Source organism: Phyllobates terribilis, unplaced genomic scaffold (assembly GCF_046119375.1).
Source record: "Phyllobates terribilis strain yellow unplaced genomic scaffold, ASM4611937v1 Scaffold_4__5_contigs__length_816908805, whole genome shotgun sequence".
In the NCBI taxonomy this organism is placed as follows: Eukaryota; Metazoa; Chordata; class Amphibia; order Anura; family Dendrobatidae; genus Phyllobates; species Phyllobates terribilis.
In genome coordinates this window covers 284,527,389-284,550,923 of record NW_027362764.1, presented here as the reverse complement: position 1 = coordinate 284,550,923, position 23,535 = coordinate 284,527,389, and the positions used below count along the sequence as shown (strand labels likewise).

Genomic DNA, 23,535 nt, shown 5'->3' with positions numbered 1-23,535 from the left:
CTCAGTCTTCACTTGTTATGGCAGTTTCTCAAGAAACAGCATCAACGTCCACGTCCACGTCCCACTGCAGCATTCAATTGTCTATATCCCAGACCTTTGAACGAAAGCGAAAATTCGCAGCTAACACCCCACAGGCCACAGTCCTAAATTCGCACATTTCACGACTGCTTGCCTTGGAAATGCTGCCTTTTAGGCTGGTGGAGACGGAATCCATCCGCAACCTTATGGTGGTGGCCGTCCATCGGTACTCGGTCCCCAGCCGACACTATTTTGCCCGGTGTGCCATCCCCGCACTACACAAGCACCTGTCCCAAAACATCTGCCGTACCCTCAACAATGCAGTTGCTGGGAGAGTCCACCTGACAATGGACACGTGGACACGTGCTTGTGGCCAGGGACGGTACATCTCCCAGACGGCACACTGGGTAAACATAGTGGAAGCTGGGACCCAGTCGGACCTTGGTACGGAACACATCCTCCCCACACCGAGGATTGCGGGCCCTATGTCAGTCAGAGTTGCCCCCATAGTGTACAGCTCCTGCGCATCATCCTCCTCCTCCTCCTCATGTTTAGCCTCCATCTCAGATATCACCACATCAGTTACAAGCTGGAAGCACTGCAGTACTGCCTCCGCCAAGCGGCAACAGGCTGTGCTGAAACTCATAAGCTTAGGTGAGAAACTTCACACTGCTTGTGAGTTGTGGACAGCTGTGAAAGAGCAGGCAGATCTGTGGCTGAGAGCGCTGAACCTACATCCAGGCATGGTCGTGTGTGACAATGGCAGTAACCTGGTGGCGGCTCTGAGGCGAGGAGAGATCACACACGTACCATGCCTGGCTCATGTGCTTAACCTCGTGGTTCAGCGGTTTCTTAAATCGTACCCTGAGTTGCCAGATCTGCTCGTCAAGGTACGCCGCCTGTCAGCTCATTTTTGCAAGTCGGCTACAGCTTCCGCAGCCATTGCTGTGTTGCAGCAGCGTTTGTAGCTTCCATCACACCGACTGGTGTGTGATGTCCCCACACATTGGAACTCTACCCTCCACATGTTGCAAATGATTTGTGAGCAGAAGAGAGCAGTTGTGGAGTACCAGCTGCAACAAGGCCGTTGATATTCAGGTCAGACTCCACACATAAGACCTCAGGAGTGGACCTGGATGTCTGACATATGTACCATCTTGACAAATTTTGAGGAGTCCACCAAGATGGTGAGTGGCGATGACGCCATCATTAGCATCAGCATTCCACTTGTTTGTCTTTTGCAACGCTCTCTGCAGAGAATTAAAGAGGAGGCATTGCAGCCAGAGTATGATGAGATGGCTCAAGAAGCCGTAGCGGTTGATTACACACAGCCCAGCCTCATCTCATCCCAATGTGCATTGGGGGACAATGAGGGAGAGGAGGAGGAGGAGGAAGAACAGGAGCTTGTATCATGCGCTGTAGACGGTAGTAGCTGTACAACTGTCATACCATCGGTTCAGTGTGGGTGGCCTGAGTACAGGGGGGAAGAGGAGGAGGAGGAGGAGAGCATGGTCAGTCGTCATCTTGGTGAGGACACGGAAGTCTTGCCCGTTACCAGTCTGGCACGCATGGCTGACTTTATGTTACGCTGCCTTAACCCTGACCCTCGCGTTGTCAAAATGTTGGGTGACAGTCATTACTGGTTGGTGACACTTTTAGAACCCCGCTACAAGGAGAACTTTCACTCTCTTATTCCTGAGGTGGAGAGTTCTACAAAACTGGGGCAGTACCAGAAGGCCCTTGCTGCAGAACTGTTAAAAAAATTCCCATCTAAACATGCTAGCGGCAGAGGTCACAGTTCATTGACCAACCAAGGCGTACAAGCGAGAGAGAGGCAACTCCAATCCAGCAGAGGCAAGGGAACACTGTCAACGTTCTGGGGCAGTTTTCTGAGACCCGCCCAGCTTACAGGCCCTGAGGCGCGGGGTACTCTCACAAGGAGTGGAAAGCTTAAAAATATGGTGAGGGAGTACCTTGCCGACCGTACCAGCATCCTCTGTGATTCCTCTGTGCCTTTTAATTATTGGGTATCCAAGCTGGACACTTGGAATGAACTCGCTCTGTACGCCTTGGAGGTCCTGGCCTGCCCTGCCGCTAGCGTGTTATCGGAGGGTGTTTTTAGGGCCGCTGGGGTAATTATAACTGATAAGCGGACTCGCCTGTCAAACTGACAATGCTGACAAGCTGACCCTTATCAAAATGAACAAGGGCTGGATTGGGCCAGACTTCTCATCACCACCAAATGTCAGCAGAGTAACATAAAGTCAAATCCACTGTGTTATTTTGGGAGGTGTATTCACATGCACTGCTTCACACCCACACATGGGTATATGCTTCCTCATTTCGGCTGTTTTATGTTCTTCTCCTTATCCTCAGCCTCCACCACCACTATACCACCAGGGTGACCGTGGTCCGTGTTGCCATTATTGAAAGTTCCTCCGTCCTTATTTTTGTCAGCTTTTGCTTGGAAGGCATAAGCAAAGACTGTGGAAGACCCACTCCTCAATAATGGGAATAATATTTTTAAGATGCTGTACTGTATGGCTCTTGTAAGGGGCATTAAAAGCGTCTTGTTAAGCTACTGCGACCTCCACCACTTTTCCGAGGGGCATTAAAAGCGTCTTGTTAAGCTACTGTGACCTCCACCACTTTTGCGAGGGGCATTAAAAGCGTCTTGTTAAGCTACTGGGACCTCCACCACTTTTCCGAGGGGCATTAAAACCATCTTGTTAAGCTACTGGGACCTCCACGTCTCTTCTGAAGGGCATTAAAAGCGTCTTGTTAAGCTACTGTGACCTCCACCACTTTTCCGAGGGGCATTAAAAGCGTCTTGTTAAGCTACCCCTTTGGAAGTGCATTGAGGTGAAAAAAAAAAAAAACCTCTTTAAATCTCTTAGTTTGCGAGTGTGAATGAGCTGCGTGTGTCCGGAGCGTAAGTGCGAACGAAAGTAAGTGTGTGACTTGTTTTTCAGTGACTTTGGATTCAGGGAGTTTGGAAGGGAGGACTTAGGACTGAATTGCTGACTGTATTTCATGCTTTCTTTACTTTACTTTTTACTTAATTAATCCACCTGACCTACTTATCTGATTCCCCCGTCCATACTTGATACTTAATTGATCCCCCGTCCATACTTAACTGATCCCCCGCCGATATCTAATTGATACACTTGCACATCCCTAATTGATCCCCGTCCATACACCTATATATAAATAATTGTGTTTTGTATTTGTATATATATACTGACTGTATCCCCATATTTAGAATGACGTCCATTTTGGCCGGAGCCGTGCAGTGTACATCTTGCGCAATGTATGCATTCCGTGAGCAACCGCTCGAGGATCCATACTGCTGCGAGAGATGTGAGCATATCGTGCACTTGGAAGCCCAAATTCTGGATCTAAGTGCTCAGATAGCGGTACTGAGGAGCATCGACAACATGGAACGGAGTTTGCTGCTCACCGAGCAGACACTCAATGGGTCAATACTGGGGGTGGAGCATAGAGGGGAAGTGCAGGCTGAACAGGCAGGGAGCTGGATAACAATTAGGAGGGATAGAGGGAAGAAGTATAGGAAGGCTGGTTCAGAACTGGCATTATTGGAGCACGACAGATCCTCTGACCGCCGGGGGAGTGTATGCTCCAGTAATGAGGGGGAGGGGGGAAGTGTAGGGCAGGCAAGACAGGTTCTGGTAGTGGGTGACTCTATTATTAGGGGGACAGACAGGGCAATCTGTCACAAAGACCGGGATCGCCGAACGGTGTGCTGCCTCACTGGCGCTTGAGTCCGGCACATCGCGGATCGGGTTGACAGGTTACTGGGTGGGGCTGGCGAAGACCCAGCAGTCTTGGTCCACATCGGCACCAATGACAAAGTGAGTGGTAGATGGAGGGTCCTTAAAAATGATTTCAGGGACCTAGGTAGGAAGCTTAGGGCAAGGACCTCAAAGGTAGTTTTCTCAGAAATACTACCAATCCCGCGAGCCACACAGGAGCGCCAACGGGAAGTTAGGGAGGTGAATAAGTGGCTAAAGAGTTGGTGCAAGGCAGAAAGGTTTGGGTTCATGGAGAACTGGGCCGACTTCGCGGTCGGCTACAGGCTCTACCGTAGGGACGGGCTGCACCTCAGTGGGGAGGGTGCAGCGGTGCTGGGGAAGAAGATGGCTAATAGGTTGGAGGAGTTTTTAAACTAGAGATGGGGGGGGAAACCAAGGAAATAGGTGGGATGTGAGGCAAGCAAGGGGGAAGGGGAGAAGTGAATATAATGAGGGTGGAGAGGGGGGTGGGGATAGTACAGTTAGATCGTTAGAGAAGAATAGGATGCCAAATAACCCCAAAGTTTTATCTTGCATGCTGACCAACGCAAGAAGCCTGACCAATAAGGCGGATGAGCTGCAGGCGCTTATATCGGAGGAGAGGTATGACATCGTAGGTATAACAGAGACTTGGCTAGACGATAGCTACGACTGGGCGGTAAATTTATTAGATTATAGTTTATTTAGAAGGGACCGGAAACAGGGGAAAGGCGGAGGAGTCTGCTTATATGTAAAGTCATGTCTAAAACCCAGACTAAGGGAAGATATAGGAGAGGGAGAAGAGGGGGTCGAGTCCATGTGGGTAGAGATAGAGGGAACTAAAAATAATAATAAAATATTACTGGGGGTCTGCTATAAGCCACCCAATATAACAGAGGAGAATGAGAATCTGCTATTAGGACAAATAGACAAAGTAGCAAAACATAATGAAGTGATTGTAATGGGGGATTTCAACTACCCGGATATTGACTGGGAAACAGAAACCTGTAGATCTCAGAAAGGAAAAAGGTTCTTGACAAATATTAAGGATAACTATCTCTCCCAACTAGTGCAGGAACCAACGAGAGGGAAGGCCGTGTTGAACTTAATATTGACTAATAGGCCTGATAGAATAACTGAGATACAGATAGGGGGGCACCTAGGTAATAGCGACCATAATATTATCGACTTCAAAATGCCCTTCAGTAGGGTTATCAATAAGGGAACAACAAAAACATTAAACTTTAGGAGGGCGAAGTTTGATCAGCTGAAAGAAAGCCTTCAACTTATTGACTGGGACAAAGTTCTTAATCAAGGAAATACGAATAGTAAATGGGAAACCTTCAAAAGAATTCTGAATACTCAGTGCGAGAGATATATACTGTATGGGAATAAAAGGGCCAGAAATAAGAGGAAACCAATATGGTTGAACAAGAACGTAAAAGGGGCGTTAAATAGCAAAAAAGAGGCATTCAAGAGATTAAAACAGGAAAACAGTAAGGAGGCACTAATGTGTTACAAGGAAAAAACGAGAACCTGTAAAAAACAAATAAAAATAGCGAAGGAGGAAACAGAGAGACGTATTGCTAGGGAAAGTAGATCAAATCCCAAACTGTTCTTTATGTATATAAATAGTAAAAGGATTAAATCGGATAATATTGGACCAATAAAAAGTGAGGAAGGCAAAATCATAGAGAAAGATGAGGATAAAACTAATCTATTAAATAATTTTTTTTCGACAACTTTCACAAAGGAAATCGAACTAACAGGAGAAATGAGAAGTGACAAACTTAATCCTCCACTAAGTATGACAAATCTAACCCAAGCTGGAGTACAGAAACGCCTCAGTAACATTAAAATAAACAAATCACCAGGACCTGATGGCATACACCCACGGGTACTAAGGGAACTAAGTAATGTGATAGACAGACCGTTATATCTTATATTTAAGGACTCTGTTGAGACTGGGTCTGTGCCACTTGATTGGCGACAGGCAAATGTAGTGCCAATATTCAAAAAGGGAGCGAAAAGTGACGCCGGAAACTATCGGCCGGTGAGTCTGACGTCCGTTGTGGGCAAAATTTTTGAAAGCTTCATTAAAGAGGCAATTACGGAGCATCTTGATGCTAATAATCTTTTAATCCCGAACCAACATGGATTCATGAGGAATCGCTCCTGCCAAACAAACCTGATTGACTTCTACGAGGAGGTTAGCTCTCGAGTAGATCAGGGGGAACCAGTGGATGTCGTGTATCTCGACTTCTCAAAAGCGTTCGATAGCGTGCCACATAATAGGTTGGTATACAAAATGAGAATGATGGGGCTGGGGGAAAATGTCTGCAAGTGGGTAGCTAACTGGCTAAAGGATAGAAGGCAGAGGTTGGTTATAAATGGAATATACTCAGATTGGGTAAGCGTCACTAGTGGGGTACCACAGGGGTCTGTACTAGGCCCAATGTTATTTAATATCTTTGTTAACGACATAGTCAACGGGATAAATAGTAAAATATCAATATTTGCAGATGACACAAAGTTATGTAAAACAATTAATACAAAAGAGGACAGTGCAGACCTACAGAGGGATTTGGATAAGCTGGGTAGGTGGAGCATTAAATGGCAAATGAGGTTTAACGAGGAGAAATGTAAGGTCATACATATGGGAAGGAAAAATGGAAGTCACCAGTACTCACTGAATGGGAAATCATTGGGGAATTCAGAGATGGAGAAGGACTTGGGCATCTTGATTGATAGCAAACTAAATTGGAGTGCCCAAAGTCAGGCCGCTGCTGTAAGGGCAAACAGGGTAATGGGATGTATCAGAAGAGGTATAGCTGCAAAGGATGAGAACATTGTTCTTCCACTGTACAAAGCACTGGTCAGACCACACTTGGAATACTGTGCTCAGTTATGGGCCCCAATATATAGAAAGGATATAAATGAGCTTGAAAAGGTACAAAGGAGGGCAACAAAATTAATAAAGGGAATGGAGGGACTGCAATACCTAGAGAGGTTGGCAAAACTAGAACTATTCAGCCTGGAAAAGAGAAGGTTGAGGGGGGACATAATAAATGTGTACAAATATGTTAGGGTACAGTATAGAGATCTTGCCCGGGATTTGTTCAAAAGGAGGGATATTACGGTAACAAGAGGGCACTCACTAAGACTGGAAGAGAAAAGGTTTCAGCACCAGCATAGGAAGGGGTTCTTTACGGTAAGAGCAGTGAGAATATGGAATTCACTGAGTGAGGAGACGGTAATGTCAGATTCACTACACCAGTTCAAGCGGGGACTGGATGCATTTCTAGATACCAGGCAGATTTCAGCATATACTTAAAAATAAAATAAAATAGTAGGTTGATACAGGGATTTATTTTGACTGCAGGTTTCAGAGTCGGGAGGGAATTTTTCCTCAGGTGAAGATTGGCCAAATCATTTGGGGTTTTTGCCCTCCTCTGGATCAACTTTAGCAATTACAGAACTAACAGGTCGAACTTGATGGACGCAAGTCTTTATTCGGCTTTACAAACTATGTTACAGGGACCTCCACCCCTTTTCCGAGGGGCATTAAAACCGTCTTGTTAAGCTACTGGGACCTCCACGTCTCTTCTGAGGGGCATTAAAAGCATCTTGTTAAGCTACTGGGACCTCCACCACTTTTCCGAGGGGCATTAAAACCGTCTTGTTAATCTACTGTGACCTCCACGTCTCTTCAAAGCGGCATTAAAAGCATCTTCTTAAGCCACTCTGAACTCCACAGCTCTTCCAAGGGGCACTGAAATGTTGTTTTTAATTACCTCTAACCTCCACGACTGTTCCAACGGGCATTGCATTTCCTCCTAATTTTAGTCAGCTTTTGCTTTTCAATGCAAAGGCGAAAACTAAGGGAGACCCACTCCCCAATAATGGGTAGAAGGTTTTTAGTACGCTGTAATCCATGTCTGTTTCAAGGGGCATTGCAGTTCCTCATAATTTTTGGAAAGCCTTCCACTCACTGCTTAGGCCAAAAGTGTACAGGAGACCCAGTTGCTATAAATGGAAAAAACGGTTTAGTTAAGGCCCTCTGACCTCCATGTCATTTCCAAGGGGTATTGGAGTGCCTCAAAATTTTTGGTAGGCATTGAACTCACTGTTTGCCCTATAACTGTGTAGCCGAACTGCTCCTTTTGTTACAGAAACATATCCTACAAGACATATGTGGTTGACTGGCCTGATATTGATGTGAATGGTCCATGTTCCTCCAGCTCTTTCTCCTTTGCCACTGCCTCATCCATCATTTATCACCTGAAGCTTTGTTTTAACGGGAGTCATAGAACTGGGATAGTAACAGAAAAACACCTAGCAATCCTCGGAGGAGGTAGGATATGCGCCAAAACGCTGACCACCTCAGGCCTAGCCGCTACTACATACATGCGCTTGCATTCCAAGAAAACAAAGCTAACTTCTATCATCATCATCATGCTCCTCACTTTGGCACTCTCAACTCCCCTGATGGAGGAGCCAGGGCCCACCGGAGGAGTCTGGTTCTCTGGTGGGCTCCTCCAATGCTGCCCTAAAGCAGGCCGGGCTAAGAAAAGTGTGTGGGGGGATGTTCCAAGGAGAAATAGGGGCGGCTGGTACCGTTTATGGACACCCGGCTGCCCCCAGGCGGCTGGGGACCAGGTGTGGACACCCGGCCACCGGGCGGCTGGGGACTGAGTATGGATACCAGGCCGCCAACGCAGCTATGACGTGGTGGCCAAATTCCGCCTCCACATGCCTAAAAGGCCCAATTTCAAGTGCAAGCAAGCAGTATGGTATTGCAGCCTGGGGGTGGGTGGGTGGGTGGCAAGCTGCATACTTGTGCTTGCATTGCAAGGAATGAGAGAGGTACAATTGAACACTGCCCTGGGACAAGGACTTGAACGGGGATAGTTGCAAGTCTGCAATGACAGGTGCAGGGTGGGAAGCATCTTCGCATGTACCATGAACAGGGGTTTGGCATGCACACACTACAGTGGAATAGGCTGTCCTTCCCAAAAAATGCACCAGGGAGGGCACAGGTAATGTTTGGTATGCGTGCTTAATCTTATGTATAAGGCACAGCGGGACAAATAGGGGCGGCTGGGGACTGAGTATGGATACCTCGCTGCCGAAGCAGCCATGAGGTAGTGGCCAGCTTTGGCCTCCTCCAAACTAAAAGGCCCCATTTCAAGTGCAAGCTAGCAGTATGGCATTGCAGCCTGGGGGTGGGTGGGTGGCAGGCTGCACACTTACGCTTGCATTAAAAGAAAACAAAGCAGATGCTAACTTCTATCATCATCATCATGCTCCTCACCTTGGCACTCTCAACTCCCCTGATGGAGAAGCCAGGGCCCACCGGAGGAGTCTGGTTCTCTGGTGGGTTCGTCCAATGCTGCCCTAAAGCAGGCCGGGCTAAGAAAAGTGTGTGGGGGGATGTTCCAAGGAGAAATAGGGGCGGCTGGGGACCGTTTATGGACACCCGGCTGCCCCCAGGCGGCTGGTGACCGTGTGTGGACACCCGGCCGCGGGGTGGCTGGAGACCGAGTATAGACACCCGGCCGCCCCCTGGTGGCTGGGGACCGAGTGTGGACACCCGGCCGCCGGGCGGCTGGGGACTGAGTATGGATACCAGGCCGCCAACGCAGCCATGACGTGGTGGCCAGATTCCGCCTCCACATGCCTAAAAGGCCCAATTTCAAGTGCAAGCAAGCAGTATGGTATTGCAGCCAGGGGGTGGGTGGGTGGTTGGCTGCATATTTGCGCTTGCATTGCAAGGAATGGGGGAGGTACAATTGAACAGTGCCCTGGGACAAGAACTTGCACAGGGAAAGTTGCAAGTCTGCATCTTCTGATGTGGCAAGGATGACTTCTGAGGGGCACACTTTTGGGCAGTGACCTGGGTGTCAGAGATGCTTCCAGGGGTCTTCCCCATGCTATTCCCATGTCTTTTCAGCACTGTATGCATGTGTCACACAGCACATGGCCAGATAAGGTTGTAAAATGTTAAAATGACATTTCCCGGTGAATGCATTTGTCACGGTTGAAAGCAATACAAAAGTGCAAAAACGCATAAAAATGCTACTTGTGAACATAGCCCAAGGTGTGGAGGAGTATTTTTTTGGGGGTTATTTATTTTACCTTATACACAAGTCTTTACCCTGGAAAGGAACTTCCTTAACATATTTCACAGGAAAGCAGTTTCAGTTTCGTTTTTGAACGTTTTATTGTGAGCCCTTAAAAGTGGCTTAATACCTCTGACCACGTTGTTGACAGCAGTGACCTGGGGGTCAGAAATGCTTCCTGGGGCGATCCCCATGCTGTCCCCATGTCATTTTAGCACTGTCACTATCGTTTTGGGCACTTGTTAGGCTTTTAAAAGACTGCCCGGGGGTGCCGCCGCAAAAATGCTCGGGTCTCCCATAGACTAACATTGGGCTCGTTGCTCGGGTCGAGCACCCGAGTATCACGGCAAGCTCGGCCCGAGCTTCGAGCACCCGAGCATTTTAGTGCTCGCTCAACACTAGTAAGGATGTTTCTGAGATAGGTCAGGAATCAGCTCAGAACTACATGGGAGGACCTGGTAAATGACTTGAAGAGAGCTGGGACCACAGTCTGAAACAATACCGTTAGTAATGCTTTACACTGTCATGGATTAAAATCCTACAGGGCACGCAAAGTCCCCCTGCTCATGCCAGCACATATCCAGGCCCATTTGAAGTTCGCTAGTGACCATCTGGATGGCGTGGGAGTAGGTCATGTGGTCAGATGAGACCAAAATAGAACTTTTTGGTATCAACTCCACTCGCCGTGTTTGGAGGAAGAAGAAGGATGAGAAAAACCCCAAGAACACCATCCCAACCAGCATGGTGGGGTAAACATCATACTTTGGGGGTGCTTTTCTGCAAACAGGACAGGACGACTGCACTGTATTGAAGGGATGGGTTCATGTATTGCGAGATTTTGGCCAACAACCTCCTTCCCTCAGTAAAAGCATTGATGATGGTTCGTGGCTGGGTCTTCAAGCATGACAATGACCCGAAACACACAGACAGGATAAGTAAGGAATGGCTCCGTAAGAAGCATTTCAAGGTCTTGGAGTGGCCTAGCCAGTATCCAGACCTGAACCCAATAGAATATCTTTGGAGGGAGCTGAAACTCAATGTTGCCCAGTGACAGCCCTGAAAACTGAAAGATCTGGAGAAGATCTGTATGGAGGAGGGGGCCAAAATCCCTGCTGCAGTATGTGCAAACTTGGTCAAGAACTACAGGAAACGTCTGACCTCTGTAATTGCAAACAAAGGTTTCTGTACCGAATATTAAGTTCTGTTTTTTTATTGCATCAAATACTTATTCCATGCAATTAAATGCAAATTAATTATGTAAAAATCATATAATGTGATTATCTGTTTTTTTTTTAGATTTCACCTCTTACAATTGAAGTTTACCTACGATAAAAATTACAGACCTCTCCATTATTTGTAGGTGGGAGAACTTGCAAAATCAACTGTGTATCAAATATTTATTTTCCCCTGTATATAGTAAAAGCGATTAAACTGTCGCAGCTCAAGTCCTCAAGGGCTCTTGGAACAAGGAAAGAAAAAAACAAAAGCACAAAAACAAAAATTCCTTGGATAAAATAACACTATAAGCAATAATAATATATTTCATACCTAATATGTTTCTAATTTAGGCATAGTAGTGTTTATGTGCATATTATATTATTTCCGTATTGTATTCCAGTAATAAAAACAGATAAAAACAGAAGAGAGTGATCCTATATAAGTGATACAATGTCAGGAATAGACTATTATAAGGATCTAATATTCATTTGGCAGAGATAGTAAACAGGAAATGAGATGATGAACCACAATTATGACATGACAATATTTGATTAATTCTTTTAACAGGAATTCTTTGCCAGGCCACTCGAGAGCTGAGCACTTAGGTCTGTAGTTAAATAGCTTATTAATGAAACACTTACTGGAGATGCAGTGCTAACCAGTAATAAATGGCTGAACAGCTGCAACAACTTGTCATAACAAAAGCTTAATATAAATCAAGGGTATAATGTAGGTCTATTAGAGACATGGCTATTGTGAATTTATTAAGAATGTTTTATTTAATGCATCTTCTAAGATCACAAAAAAGCAACTAATAAAAAATATCTAAGGGATGGCTAAATACTATCCAGTAGATTATAATACCTTGTGGACAAGGTCTAGTGCCATGTCACTAAACTCTTTTTTTCAGTAATCTAATGACAGTAAAATACTTTGCCCCCTTGGTGCTGTGCAATTAACCTTCATATTTTCTTTCTGTTTGTTCTCATAGCTCCTTCTCCCAGCAGTCAAAATATAACATTTAGATATATTGACCCAGTTTCATCAAAGTATTTGCGACAGAAATCTGACATAAGCATAAGATACAATTTTTTTGCATAACAAGAGGTCACGCAAAAATGTAGGGACTTTTTGTGTTTTCATGCCAGTTTCAGCCAGCTCGGCCAAAATAGGATGGAGATGGGGTTGGATGAGGCGTGGTGACGCCCTCTCTTCAACTTCATGACGCATTGTGGCTTACCTTATACCTCAAATCTAAATCCAATCTCTGTCTGGAATAAGATCTGTAGTGAAGCATCTCCTAATGATTCAACCACCCCCATCATCAAGACTAGTGTAAACAACGCCTATCTTGATGAATTGGGGCCATAGTTTTGTAGTTACATAGTTAATGCGATTGTCCATCAAGTTCAACCAAGGGATATGAACAGTGGCGCAACTAGAGTCTGAAGGGCCACAATGCAAAATTTGGACCTGTGTTTTCCCCCTGCATGTTGGTTAGATGTCTGGGCCCTTTTAGCATTCTAAATCCTATAAGGACATACGTGTTGCCCCCCATTATGTAGTAATGTCCATTATTCTGTACTAATGTTCCCTATCCTGTGCCCTTTCCAGGTATATAAGTCCCCCATCCTCAGCCCCTTCCAGGTATATATATCCCCCATCCTCGGCCCCTTCCTGATATCTATGTCCACCATCCTGTGCCCCTTCCAGGTATATAAGTCCCCCATCCTCAGCCCCTTCCAGGTATATATATCCCCCATCCTCGGCCCCTTCCTGATATCTATGTCCACCATCCTGTGCCCCTTACAGTTATATACAGTACAGATCAAAAGTTTGGACACACCTTCTCATTTAAAGATTTTTCTGTATTTTCATGACTATGAAAATTGTACATTCACACTGAAGGCATCAAAACTATGAATTAACACATGTGGAATTATATGCTTAACAAAAAAGTGTGAAACAACTGAAAATATGTCTTATATTCTAGGTTCTTCAAAGTAGCCACCTTTTGCTTTGATGACTGCTTTGCACACTCTTGGCATTCTCTTGATGAGCTTCAATAGGTAGTCACCGGAAATAGTCTTCCAACAATCTTCCAGGCAATGTGAACTGAGGTCTAAGATGGTAGACATGCAAGAAATAGGAGCATGTTCACACTAGCAAAAAAGAAACAAAACCTACAAAAGACAAAAGACAAAAATATATCTCATACCCTACCATCATTATATATAAATGTAAAGCAAAGTTGCATAATAAATATAGGGTACTTAGTGAACTATTTTTGATCAAAAAAAGTATACAAGCCGTCCCACCAGCGGCAAGGTGACCCTAAATTGGGACGGTACCTATACTGTCTATATTAAAAACCTTACTGTATATCAAAGTTGAAGTAATGCATATAAAAGGGTAGACAAATAGGACCGGGTCCCAACTCCAGACCACCCAGGCCCGTGGTAAGCTACATATATACCAGTCAGCTCAACAAAGGGGATGCCACACCCTTAAATTGCAACAATCTTGAAGGAGTTCCCAGAGATGCTTAGCACTTGTTGTCCCTTTTGCCTTCACTCTGCGGTCTAGCTCACCCCAAACCATGTCGATTGGGTTCAGGTCTTGTGACTGTGGAGGCCAGGTCATCTGGCGTAGCACCCCATCACTCTCCTTCTTGGTAAAATAGCCCTTACACAGCCTGGAGGTGTGTTTGGGGTCATTGTCTTGTTGAAAAATAAATGATGGTCTAACTAAACTCAAACCGGATGGAATAGCATGCCGCTGCAAGATGCTGTGGTAGCCATGCTGTTCAGTATGCCTTCAATTTTGAATAAATCCCCAACAGTGTAACCAGCTAAGTGCCCCCACAGCATCAGACCTCCTCCTCCATGCTTCACGGTGGGAACCAGGCATGTAGAGTCCATCCGTTCACCTATTTTGCATCGCACAAAGACACGGTGGTTGGAACAAAATATCTCAAATTTGGACTCATCAGACCAAAGCACAGATTTCCACTGGTCTAATGTCCATTCCTTGTGTTCTTTAGCCCAAACAAGTCTCTTCTGCTTGTTGCCTGTCCTTAGCAGTGGTTTCCTTCCAGCTATTTTATCATGAAGGCCTGCTGCACAAAGTCTCCTCTTAACAGTTGTTGTAGAGATGTGTCTGCTGCTAGAACTCTGTGTGGCATTGACCTGGTCTCTAATCTAAGCTGCTGTTAACCTGAGATTTCTGAGGCTGGTGACTCGGATAAACTTCTCCTCAGAAGCAGAGGTGACTCTTGGTCTTCCTTTCCTGGGTCGGTCCTCATGTGTGCCAGTTTCTTTGTAGCGCTTGATGGTTTTTGCAACTGCACTTGGGGACACTTTCAAAGTTTGCCCAATTTTTCAGAATGACTGACCTTCATTTCTTAAAGTAATGATGGCCACTCGTTTTTCTTTACTTAGCTGCATTTTCTTGCCATAATACAAATTCTAACAGTCTATTCAGTAGGACTATAAGCTGTGTATCCACCAGACTTCTGCACAACACAACTGATGGTCCCAACCCCATTTATAAGGCAAGAAATCCCACTTATTAAACCTGACAGGGCACACCTGTGAAGTGAAAACCATTTCCGATGACTACCTCTTGAAGCTCATCAAGAGAATGCCAAGAGTGTGCAAAGCAGTCATCAAAGCAAAAGGTGGCTACTTTGAAGAACTTAGAACATAAGACATATTTTCAGTTGTTTCACACTTTTTTGTTAAGTATATAATTCGACATGTGTTAATTCATAGTTTTGATGCCTTCAGTGTGAATGTACAATTTTCATAGTCATGAAAATACAGAAAAATCTTTAAATGAGAAGGTGTGTCCAAACTTTTGGTCTGTACTGTATATCCCCCATCCTTGGCCCTTTTCTGGTATTTATGTCCCCCATCCTGTGCCCCTTACAGGTATATATGTCCACCATCCTGGGCCTGATCCTCGTATATATATCCCTCATCCTGGTATATATGAACCCAACCTGGACCCCTTCCTGGTATATATGTTCCCCATCCTGGTATACTGTATGTACTCCTCATCTTGTGTTTTTTCCTTTAATATATGTCCCCCATGCTGGTATGTTTGACCCCATCCTTGTCCCCTTTCTAGTATATATGCCCCTCATCCTGGGTTCCTTCCTTTTATACAGTGCTGGCCAAAAGTATTGGCACCCCTGCAATTCTGTCAGATAATACTCAGTTTCTTCCTGAAAATGATTGCAATCACAAATTCTTTGGTATTATTATCTTCATTTAATTTGCTTGCAAGGAAAAAACACAAAAGAGAATGAAGCAAAAATCAAATCATTGATCATTTCACACAAAACTCCAAAAATGGGCCAGACAAAAGTATTGGCACTCTCAGCCTAATACTTGGTTGCACAACCTTTAGCCAAAATAACTGCGAACAACCGCTTCCGGTAACCATCAATGAGTTTCTTACAATGCTCTGCTGGAATTGTAGACCATTCTTCTTTGGCAAACTGCTCCAGGTCCCCGATATTTGAAGGGTGCCTTCTCCAAACTGCCATTTTGAGATCTCTCCACAGGTGTTCTATGGGATTCAGGTCTGGACTCATTGCTGGCCACCTTAGAAGTCTCCAGTGCTTTCTCTCAAATCATTTTATAATGCTTTTGGAAATGTGTTTTGGGTCATTGTCCTGCTGGAAGACCCATGACCTCTGAGGGAGACCCAGCTTTCTCACACTGGGCCCTACATTATGCTGCAAAATTTGTTGGTAGTCTTCAGACTTCATAATGCCATGCACACGGTCAAGCAGTCCAGTGCCAGAGGCAGCAAAGCAACCCCAAAACATCAGGGAACCTCCGCCATGTTTGACTGTAGGGACCGTGTTCTTTTCTTTGAATGCCTCTTTTTTTTTCCTGTACACTCTATGCTGATGCTTTTTCCCAAAAAGCTCTACTTTTGTCTCATCTGACCAGAGAACATTCTTCCAAAACGTTTTAGGCTTTCTCAGGTAAGTTTTGGCAAACTCCAGCCTGGCTTTTTTATGTCTCGGGGTAAGAAGTGGGGTCTTCCTGGGTATCCTACCATACAGTCCCTTTTCATTCAGACGCCGACGGATAGTACGGGTTAACACTGTTGTACCCTCGGACTGCAGGGCAGCTTGAACTTGTTTGGATGTTAGTCGAGGTTCTTTATCCACCATCCGCAAAATCTTGCGTTGAAATCTCTCGTCAATTTTTCTTTTCCGTCCACATCTAGGGAGGTTAGCCACAGTGCCATGGGCTTTAAACTTCTTGATGACACTGCGCACGGAAGACACAGGAGCATTCAGGTCTTTGGAGATGGACTTGTAGCCTTGAGATTGCTCATGCTTCCTCACAATTTGGTTTCTCAAGTCCTCAGACAGTTCTTTGGTCTTCTTTCTTTTCTTCATGCTCAATGTGGTAAACACAAGGACACAGGACAGAGGTTGAGTCAACGTTAATCCATGTTAACTGGCTGCAAGTGTGATTTAGTTATTGCCAACACCTGTTAGGTGCCACAGGTAAGTTACAGGTGCTGTTAATTACACGAATTAGAGAAGCATCACATGATTTTTCAAAGGGTGCCAATACTTTTGTCCGCTCCCTTTTTTAGGTTTGGTGTGGAATTATATCCAATTTGGCTTTAGGACAATTCTTTTTGTGTTTTTTTCATTGAAGACAAATTAAATGAAGAGAATAATACCAAAGAATTTGTGATTGCAATCATTTTCAGGAAGAAACTGAGTATTATCTGACAGAATTGCAGGGGTGCCAATACTTTTGGCCAGCACTGTATATGTCTCCATCCTGGGATATATGCCCCCCATTGTGGATTCCTTCCTTTTCTTTATGTTACCCGTCCTCGTATATTTGTCCCACATCCTGGACCCCTTCCTGGTATATATGTCCCCCATATTGGTATATATGTCTCCCATCCTGGGCCCCTTCCTGGTATAAACAGTATGTCCCCCATCCTGGGATCCTTCCTGGTATATAAGTTCCCTATCCTGGGTTCCATGCTGGTATATATGTCCCCCATCCTGTGATCCTTCCTGGTATATAAGTTCCCCATCCTGGGTTTCTTGCTGGTATATATGTGACAGTCACAAGTAGTGCTGTTGCTTTAAAAGCCTTCAGCAACTATTAGAAGTAACACAAGCATGAGACAGGAAGTGTTGTGATCCAGAACTATCCAGCAACTAGAGAGGTTAACACAGTCACAGGAGAAGGGGAGTGTTTTAGCAGAGCCCCAGGGGGATTGTGGGGAAGTTGTTTACTGCCTGCCTGGAGCCGAAGAGAAATGTGGTGTGTGTGTTCTGCATCTGACAGAAGTGCCCCTGCAAGTGAAAAGGATTCAAGTCAGGAGTGAAACTAAGCACAGCTCAGGTAGAGTTCCTGAACTAGCAGTGTCTGTGCCTGCAGCACATGGTCTATAGTCGCCCTGAGTAACAGTTCCCCCAGGATTCCAAAGAATTCATGTAATCTGTCTCTCCCCTATCTGAATCTAGCGGCGTGCGTGTAACATATATGTCCCCCATCCTGGGCCCCTTCCTGGTATAAACAGTATGTCCCCTATCCTGGGGTCCTTCCTGGTATATAAGTTCTCTATCCTGGGTTCCTTGCTGGTATATATGTCCCCCATCCTGGGGTCCTTCTTGGTATATAAGTTCCCCATCCTGGGCTCCTTGCTGGTATATATGTCTCCTTTTCTGGAGCTGTTCTCTAACACATAAAAAAATATTCTTCTAACCATCCCCAGCTCCCACGACATACGGATTCCTCTTCGATAGCTGGTGCAGAGGCCGGCAGTTCACATTGACCTGCCTGCTATGGGCGACGCACATCCAGTTGAAATAGGCAGGCATTGGCGTTGGCTGGGCCCCCTCCCGAATGGGCCTGGTCGCAGTTGCACCCTCTGCAACTGCGATCGTTACACCCCTGGATGGGAAAGGACAGAGAAAAGGGGCACAAGCACTACCACAATGCATTATTCAGTCCCCTCCAATAGATGTAATCTTTCCCCCCTGATCCCAATTGTCGATTTGCTGCACCAAACATACAGTAAAGAACTTTGCACATTAATTTAAGCATTCATGTTATTTTCTTCTAAAAATCATCCTTTTCTGAAACCATCAATGGTTCAGCTCTTCAGCTAGACTATTCCACAGATGAATAGTTCTCATTGTAATGAAGTCTTGTTTTCCATGGAAATTGAACAATTCTTTTTCCAGGAGGAGAGAGTGCCCCCTTGTCTTTTGAGGGTGTTTTTACATGAAATAACTTTTCACAATATTTTTTGTATGGGCCACTTATGTACTTGTTCAAGCTAATCATGTCCTTTCTTAGACATCTCTTCTCAAAACTAAATCAATTTAATTATTTAAAGTTTTCCTCGTAATTAAGATCCTCCATGCTTCTTATCAGTTTTGTGGCTCTTTATATCTCTTGTAACTCCAGGACATGCTTTCTATGAAGTAGATGCTAACGCTTTGTAAAGTGATAGCATTACCTCCCTTTCCTGCCTCTTTTACTACATGATGATATCCTGATCTTTGAAACTACTGATTGATATTTCATGCTGCTATTTAGTCTTTCCATAAAAGTGACTCTCCTAGTTTTACATGTCACATACTGTATTTTGCTGTGGTCACCAGTAGTAATTATGTACATAACTGAGAACCCTCTCACAATCAAGGCAAGAGGCAGCAAAGTCAATGACAGCAGTAGAAAATAATCTATGGCACTCACCTTCTGCTTTTAATCTCAAAAAGTCATCTTTATCTTGTGCACATACAACAGTGGGATAATAAAAAGAACAGAGAGCCAGTGATCATTTCTAATCATGTGGTGCTTTCTCAAGGCAAAGTAGCTGTATTGAGGGCAGGGTGAGCTAAGAATCTTCTGGATCCTTGGAGTTAATTGTAACACATTGTTTTTCTATACAATAATGAAACTTGCCCAGCCTATTTTCCATTTAATAGGTGTCTATTTATTGCTTAGATGAGTTGGAAACATATATTGGCAGTTTTATGATTTCTCAAAATTTATTGTTAAGGTGACATTTATCACATAACCAAATAACTAGTTTGAGGCTATGTGCCCAAGATGCAGAAATGAAGCAGAAAATTTCTGCAGCATTTCTGCATCTCCCTGGCAGAAAAAACGCATGCGGATTGTGCATGCATTTTTCCTGCAGAATACATGCGGATTCACATGCGCACCCACATGCGTTAACGCATGTGTTTCCGCATGCCGACTGACAAGCACTTTCCAAGCGATAGCATCACTTGGAAAGTGCTTGACAACTAGGTCACACTATATAAATCCATGCAAACGGCATGGATTTATATAGTGTGACCGTAAAAATAAAGCTATACTTACCCCCGATCCCCCGCCGCGTGTGCTGTCGCGCTCGTCCTGGCTTCTTCCAGGTTGCCGGCATCTCGCGAGACAGCCTGTGGTCACATGACCGCGACGTCATCTCAGGTCCTGGAAGGTAAGCGCTGCAGGGGCCGGCGGACAGGTGAATATAAACTTTATTCATTATTTTATTCTTTTTTTTACAGGTACAATGGTAACCAGGTCTGGATGAGAGTCTCCTCTCCTCCAGAACTGGGTACCATCCGCACATTGAACCGCATATAATCCGCTTGTACAAATGTACAGACACGGATTCTATGCGTCTCAATGCAAGTCAATGACGGCGCTTCCACTGCGCTTCCGCAAAATTAATGAACATGCTGCGGATTTATTTGCGCTGCAGAAACGCTGCGGAAAAATCCGCAGCATGGGCATTGACATTGCGGAATGCCATTGGGGACCATGGGGGGCGGATTACCATGCGTTTTTGATGCGTTTCCGCTGCGGAAATTCCGCAGCATAAACGCATGAAAAACGCATCGTGTGCACGCAGCCTAAAACATTGATTGCAGATAGATTTATTCTACAATGCTACATTATGTCTTCAACTATACAGTTGTGCCATCCTGTACATTATATGTTTGTTGGCTCAGATTCAAGGGTTGGTCTCCTAGACAAAGTAATCGCTATGCATCTATGCGTCACTTTAGCTATTACTCCCACTCTCTTTGTGTCCCTTAGTTCATAGGTTTTCATTACTTGGCATGTTATTATTATTATTACTACTATTATAATGTATTTATCGTATGTTTGTGTTGTTGCTTTTTTTTTTGCAGTGAATGTAAAAATTGTGAAAGAAGACAGGAGAATCATAATTGCGGAGAGTGAAGAAAGTGATGGTTAGAAAATATGGCTAAAAAAGATCTGGATCTATCACATTGTTTTTTTGTCAATGACTTGTAACTATGTTAAAATATAAATTTTAAACAGTAAAAAATCCACTGGTATAATTTTGGCTTTTATTATTTCATTAGCCATTGTATTTGCTTGTGTGCAATGTGTCACAGCATGACCCTTACACACAGAAAATGTGGCTGATACAGACCATAGGAGAATAGGGTGGGTCTCCAAATCTATCTCCTATGCTGTGGTCACATCATCTGTGCACTGTCTGTACATGTCCCCTGGCATGCGCAGTTCACAGCTAGTCACCATTTAATTGTAGCCCAGGGCTATGTGCTGAGCTGCATTTTCTCTTTGTCAATGCTCACCGCCACTTACTGTGTGCAGTGTTGCAGTAAAATCATTGCCGGCTGCTGCCTGCTGTACACCATAAGAAGGGATGAGTGATCATCACACCTGGATGAAGTCACTGCCGCAGCCCTGGTTCCTGACCTGCAGTAACCGCTCTGTAACGTGGCAAGGGGCGGTAGCCGTGGGTGAGATACTCGTATTTCATGTCATGGTGGCATGCTACATGAAGATGGGGGTTCTGGCTCGGAGTGTGGGCTTTGTCTATGGGGGCCCCACGCCCTTTCAGACCGCATGATACCGGTGACTTCAACTGGCCAGGCCTCGTTATTGAACAGTTCAGTGAGGGAGACCACCACTCAAAAATAAAGTCTTTTACTTAACATTAACTTGGTGGGAACTATGTACAATAGATAGCGGGTACATAACTTCACTTACATTTCCTTTATAACATGGAGCACTTTCACACACAATCTTTCTACCTTTTTCAGGCTTACTTGTTTCTGCCCTCAGGTTCCTCTGCCTTCACCACAACCCAACACAGTACTACAGTCCAGTAAGTTAGAGTCTTGTCCTCAACCCATGGTTCCGCGTCCTCCCTTCCCTTAGGGGAACTAGTTTGCCTAACTTCTTTACTTGCTGATACGTTGGAACTACCACCCACAGCGCTTTCTTCATCTCACTTTTCCTGTTTTATCCTGGCCTGTTGACTCTCTGTCTGGAAAACTCGGGCCATACTTCTAAGCATCCTGTCCCAGGACCCATCTCCGGTGCATTACTCTGTCCTGTCACTTTTCCTTTCTCTACTCCGGATATCACTATCCACTGCCTCGGCCTCCAGTCACGTCAGGGACACCCACATCACGTGGCTCTGCTGACTAGTCAAACCTTAGGTCTGCTTTTGTTCCTGACAGAGAAGTGTCTCTGTCCCTTCACCTTATCCCCTCTCACTCTGGGCTAGTACCAAACATTAACTCTAACTCTTCCTACTGTCGGGGAAAATATAATATATCGCTAATAAAGCATGTCACAATGCACATTATACAATATAGCAATATGCATGTCTTCAAGGGGGGATGTGGGCAATGTGTCCATCTCATTACAGCTCACCGCTACTTACAATATGCAGAGTGCAGCAGTCAAACTATCGCCAGCTACTGTGCTCTGCACAGGCACCAGGGCTGTGGTAGTGATGTTTGGCTATAGGCAAAGCAGCTCTATGGGAGGAGGGAAACTTAACCTGCAATTGGCCGCCCTAGCTACCATATATTATTTACTAATGTCAGCCATTTTAGACAGGTGAGAGGATGACTTTTGGACAGCTGAATACAATCTCTTACTTGCTGTTATGAGTCATTTCAGACAGAGGAGAAGCTGACTATTGGACCATGTGTTGAGCCTTCTGGGCATTTTCCCTGCACTAATACTTTGTAGCAAATTATTAGGACATTATTGAGATTTGTGTTGCTGACATGTTGCTCAAGCTGATATTTTGTAGTATTCCCTCAGTTCTGTGGGGCTTGCAGATGTGTGAGAGCACCATCTCCCTTTGGCACACCGCCACATGATTATGAATAAAAACACAATCATAACACACAAAAAAAAAAACGAACATTTCCATAGGTGGAAAATTAAAAATTTTAAGGCCATGTTCACACGTTGAGTATTTGGTTATTTTTTTACCTCAGGATTTGTAAGCCAAAACCAGGAGTGGGCAAAAAGTGCAGAAGTGGTGATGTGTTTCTATTATACTTTTCCTCTGATTGTTCCTCTCCTGGTTTTGACTTACAAATACTGAAAAAAACTGACCAAATACTGAACATGTGCACGCCGCTTAGAGTCTTGGAAGTTTGTGCTTTACTCCAGCAGTTCTCAGTGACATTGTCCACACGTCAGTATCACATTGCAGGGTGTGTGATCTAGAACTTTATTCTCCCCCCTCCATTTGCACACAACCAGAAGAGAAGGGGAGTGCGACATCAGAAACATGCAAGCAAATCCTGTCCACATTTACAGTAATTGTAATGTGAGCTAGCATTACAGCTGGTTTTCATATCAAATGTGAGCTGCTCCCCCTAGTGTATAAAAGGTGAAAACATCAAACCCTTTTAATTGTTTTTCAGAATTTATACTAGATTTTTTGTTTTCATATTTAAAAAAAAGGAAATTATTAAAATTTTAATTTTCTTTTTACAAATTAGCTTAGATTAAATATATATATATAGTTTCTGGATAAAAATTCATTGTTCAGTACTGAAGTTTAAAAGTTGCCACCCAACTTCTAAGTGTAATAGAGCTTTTTGTAAATTTTTGTAACTAGTTTGTATATGTTCTATGTATGATATACATGCATAAATGATTTTCATCACAAATATTGCTGCATCTTTATTTATATGATATATGCAATTTAATCTATTTATTTATATATCTATATACAGTGATGTGAAAAAGTGTTGCCCCCTTCCTGATTTCTTATTCTTTTGCATGTTTGTCACACTTAAATGTTTCAGATCACAAGAAAATTTAAATATTAGACAAAAATAACACAAGTAAACACAAAATGATTGCTGTGGTAAATGGAACCATGAATTCTGCTGTCTTCCAAAACATCCTAAAGGAGAATGTCTGGCTATCTGTTCGTGACCTCAGGCTGAAGCGCACTTGGGTTATGCAGCAGGACAATGATCAAAAACACACCAGCAAGTCCACCTCTGAATGGCTTAAGAAAAAGAAAATTAAGTCTTTGGAGTGGCCTAGTCAAAG

The 23,535-nt window shown here is 44.3% G+C and overlaps 1 protein-coding gene across 1 annotated transcript in view; it reads left to right on the top strand.

Annotated features, from left to right (window-relative positions):
- PPP1R17 (protein phosphatase 1 regulatory subunit 17) overlaps positions 1–23,056 on the top strand; it is a 56,854-nt gene extending 33,798 nt beyond the window's left edge. Inside the window, exon 5 of the mRNA XM_073676613.1 lies at positions 20,358–23,056. Within this exon, the coding sequence (XP_073532714.1) occupies positions 20,358–20,425 (68 nt within the window). The 3' untranslated portion in view covers positions 20,426–23,056. The remainder of the gene's footprint in view (positions 1–20,357) is intronic.
- Positions 23,057–23,535: the final 479 nt, after the last annotated feature.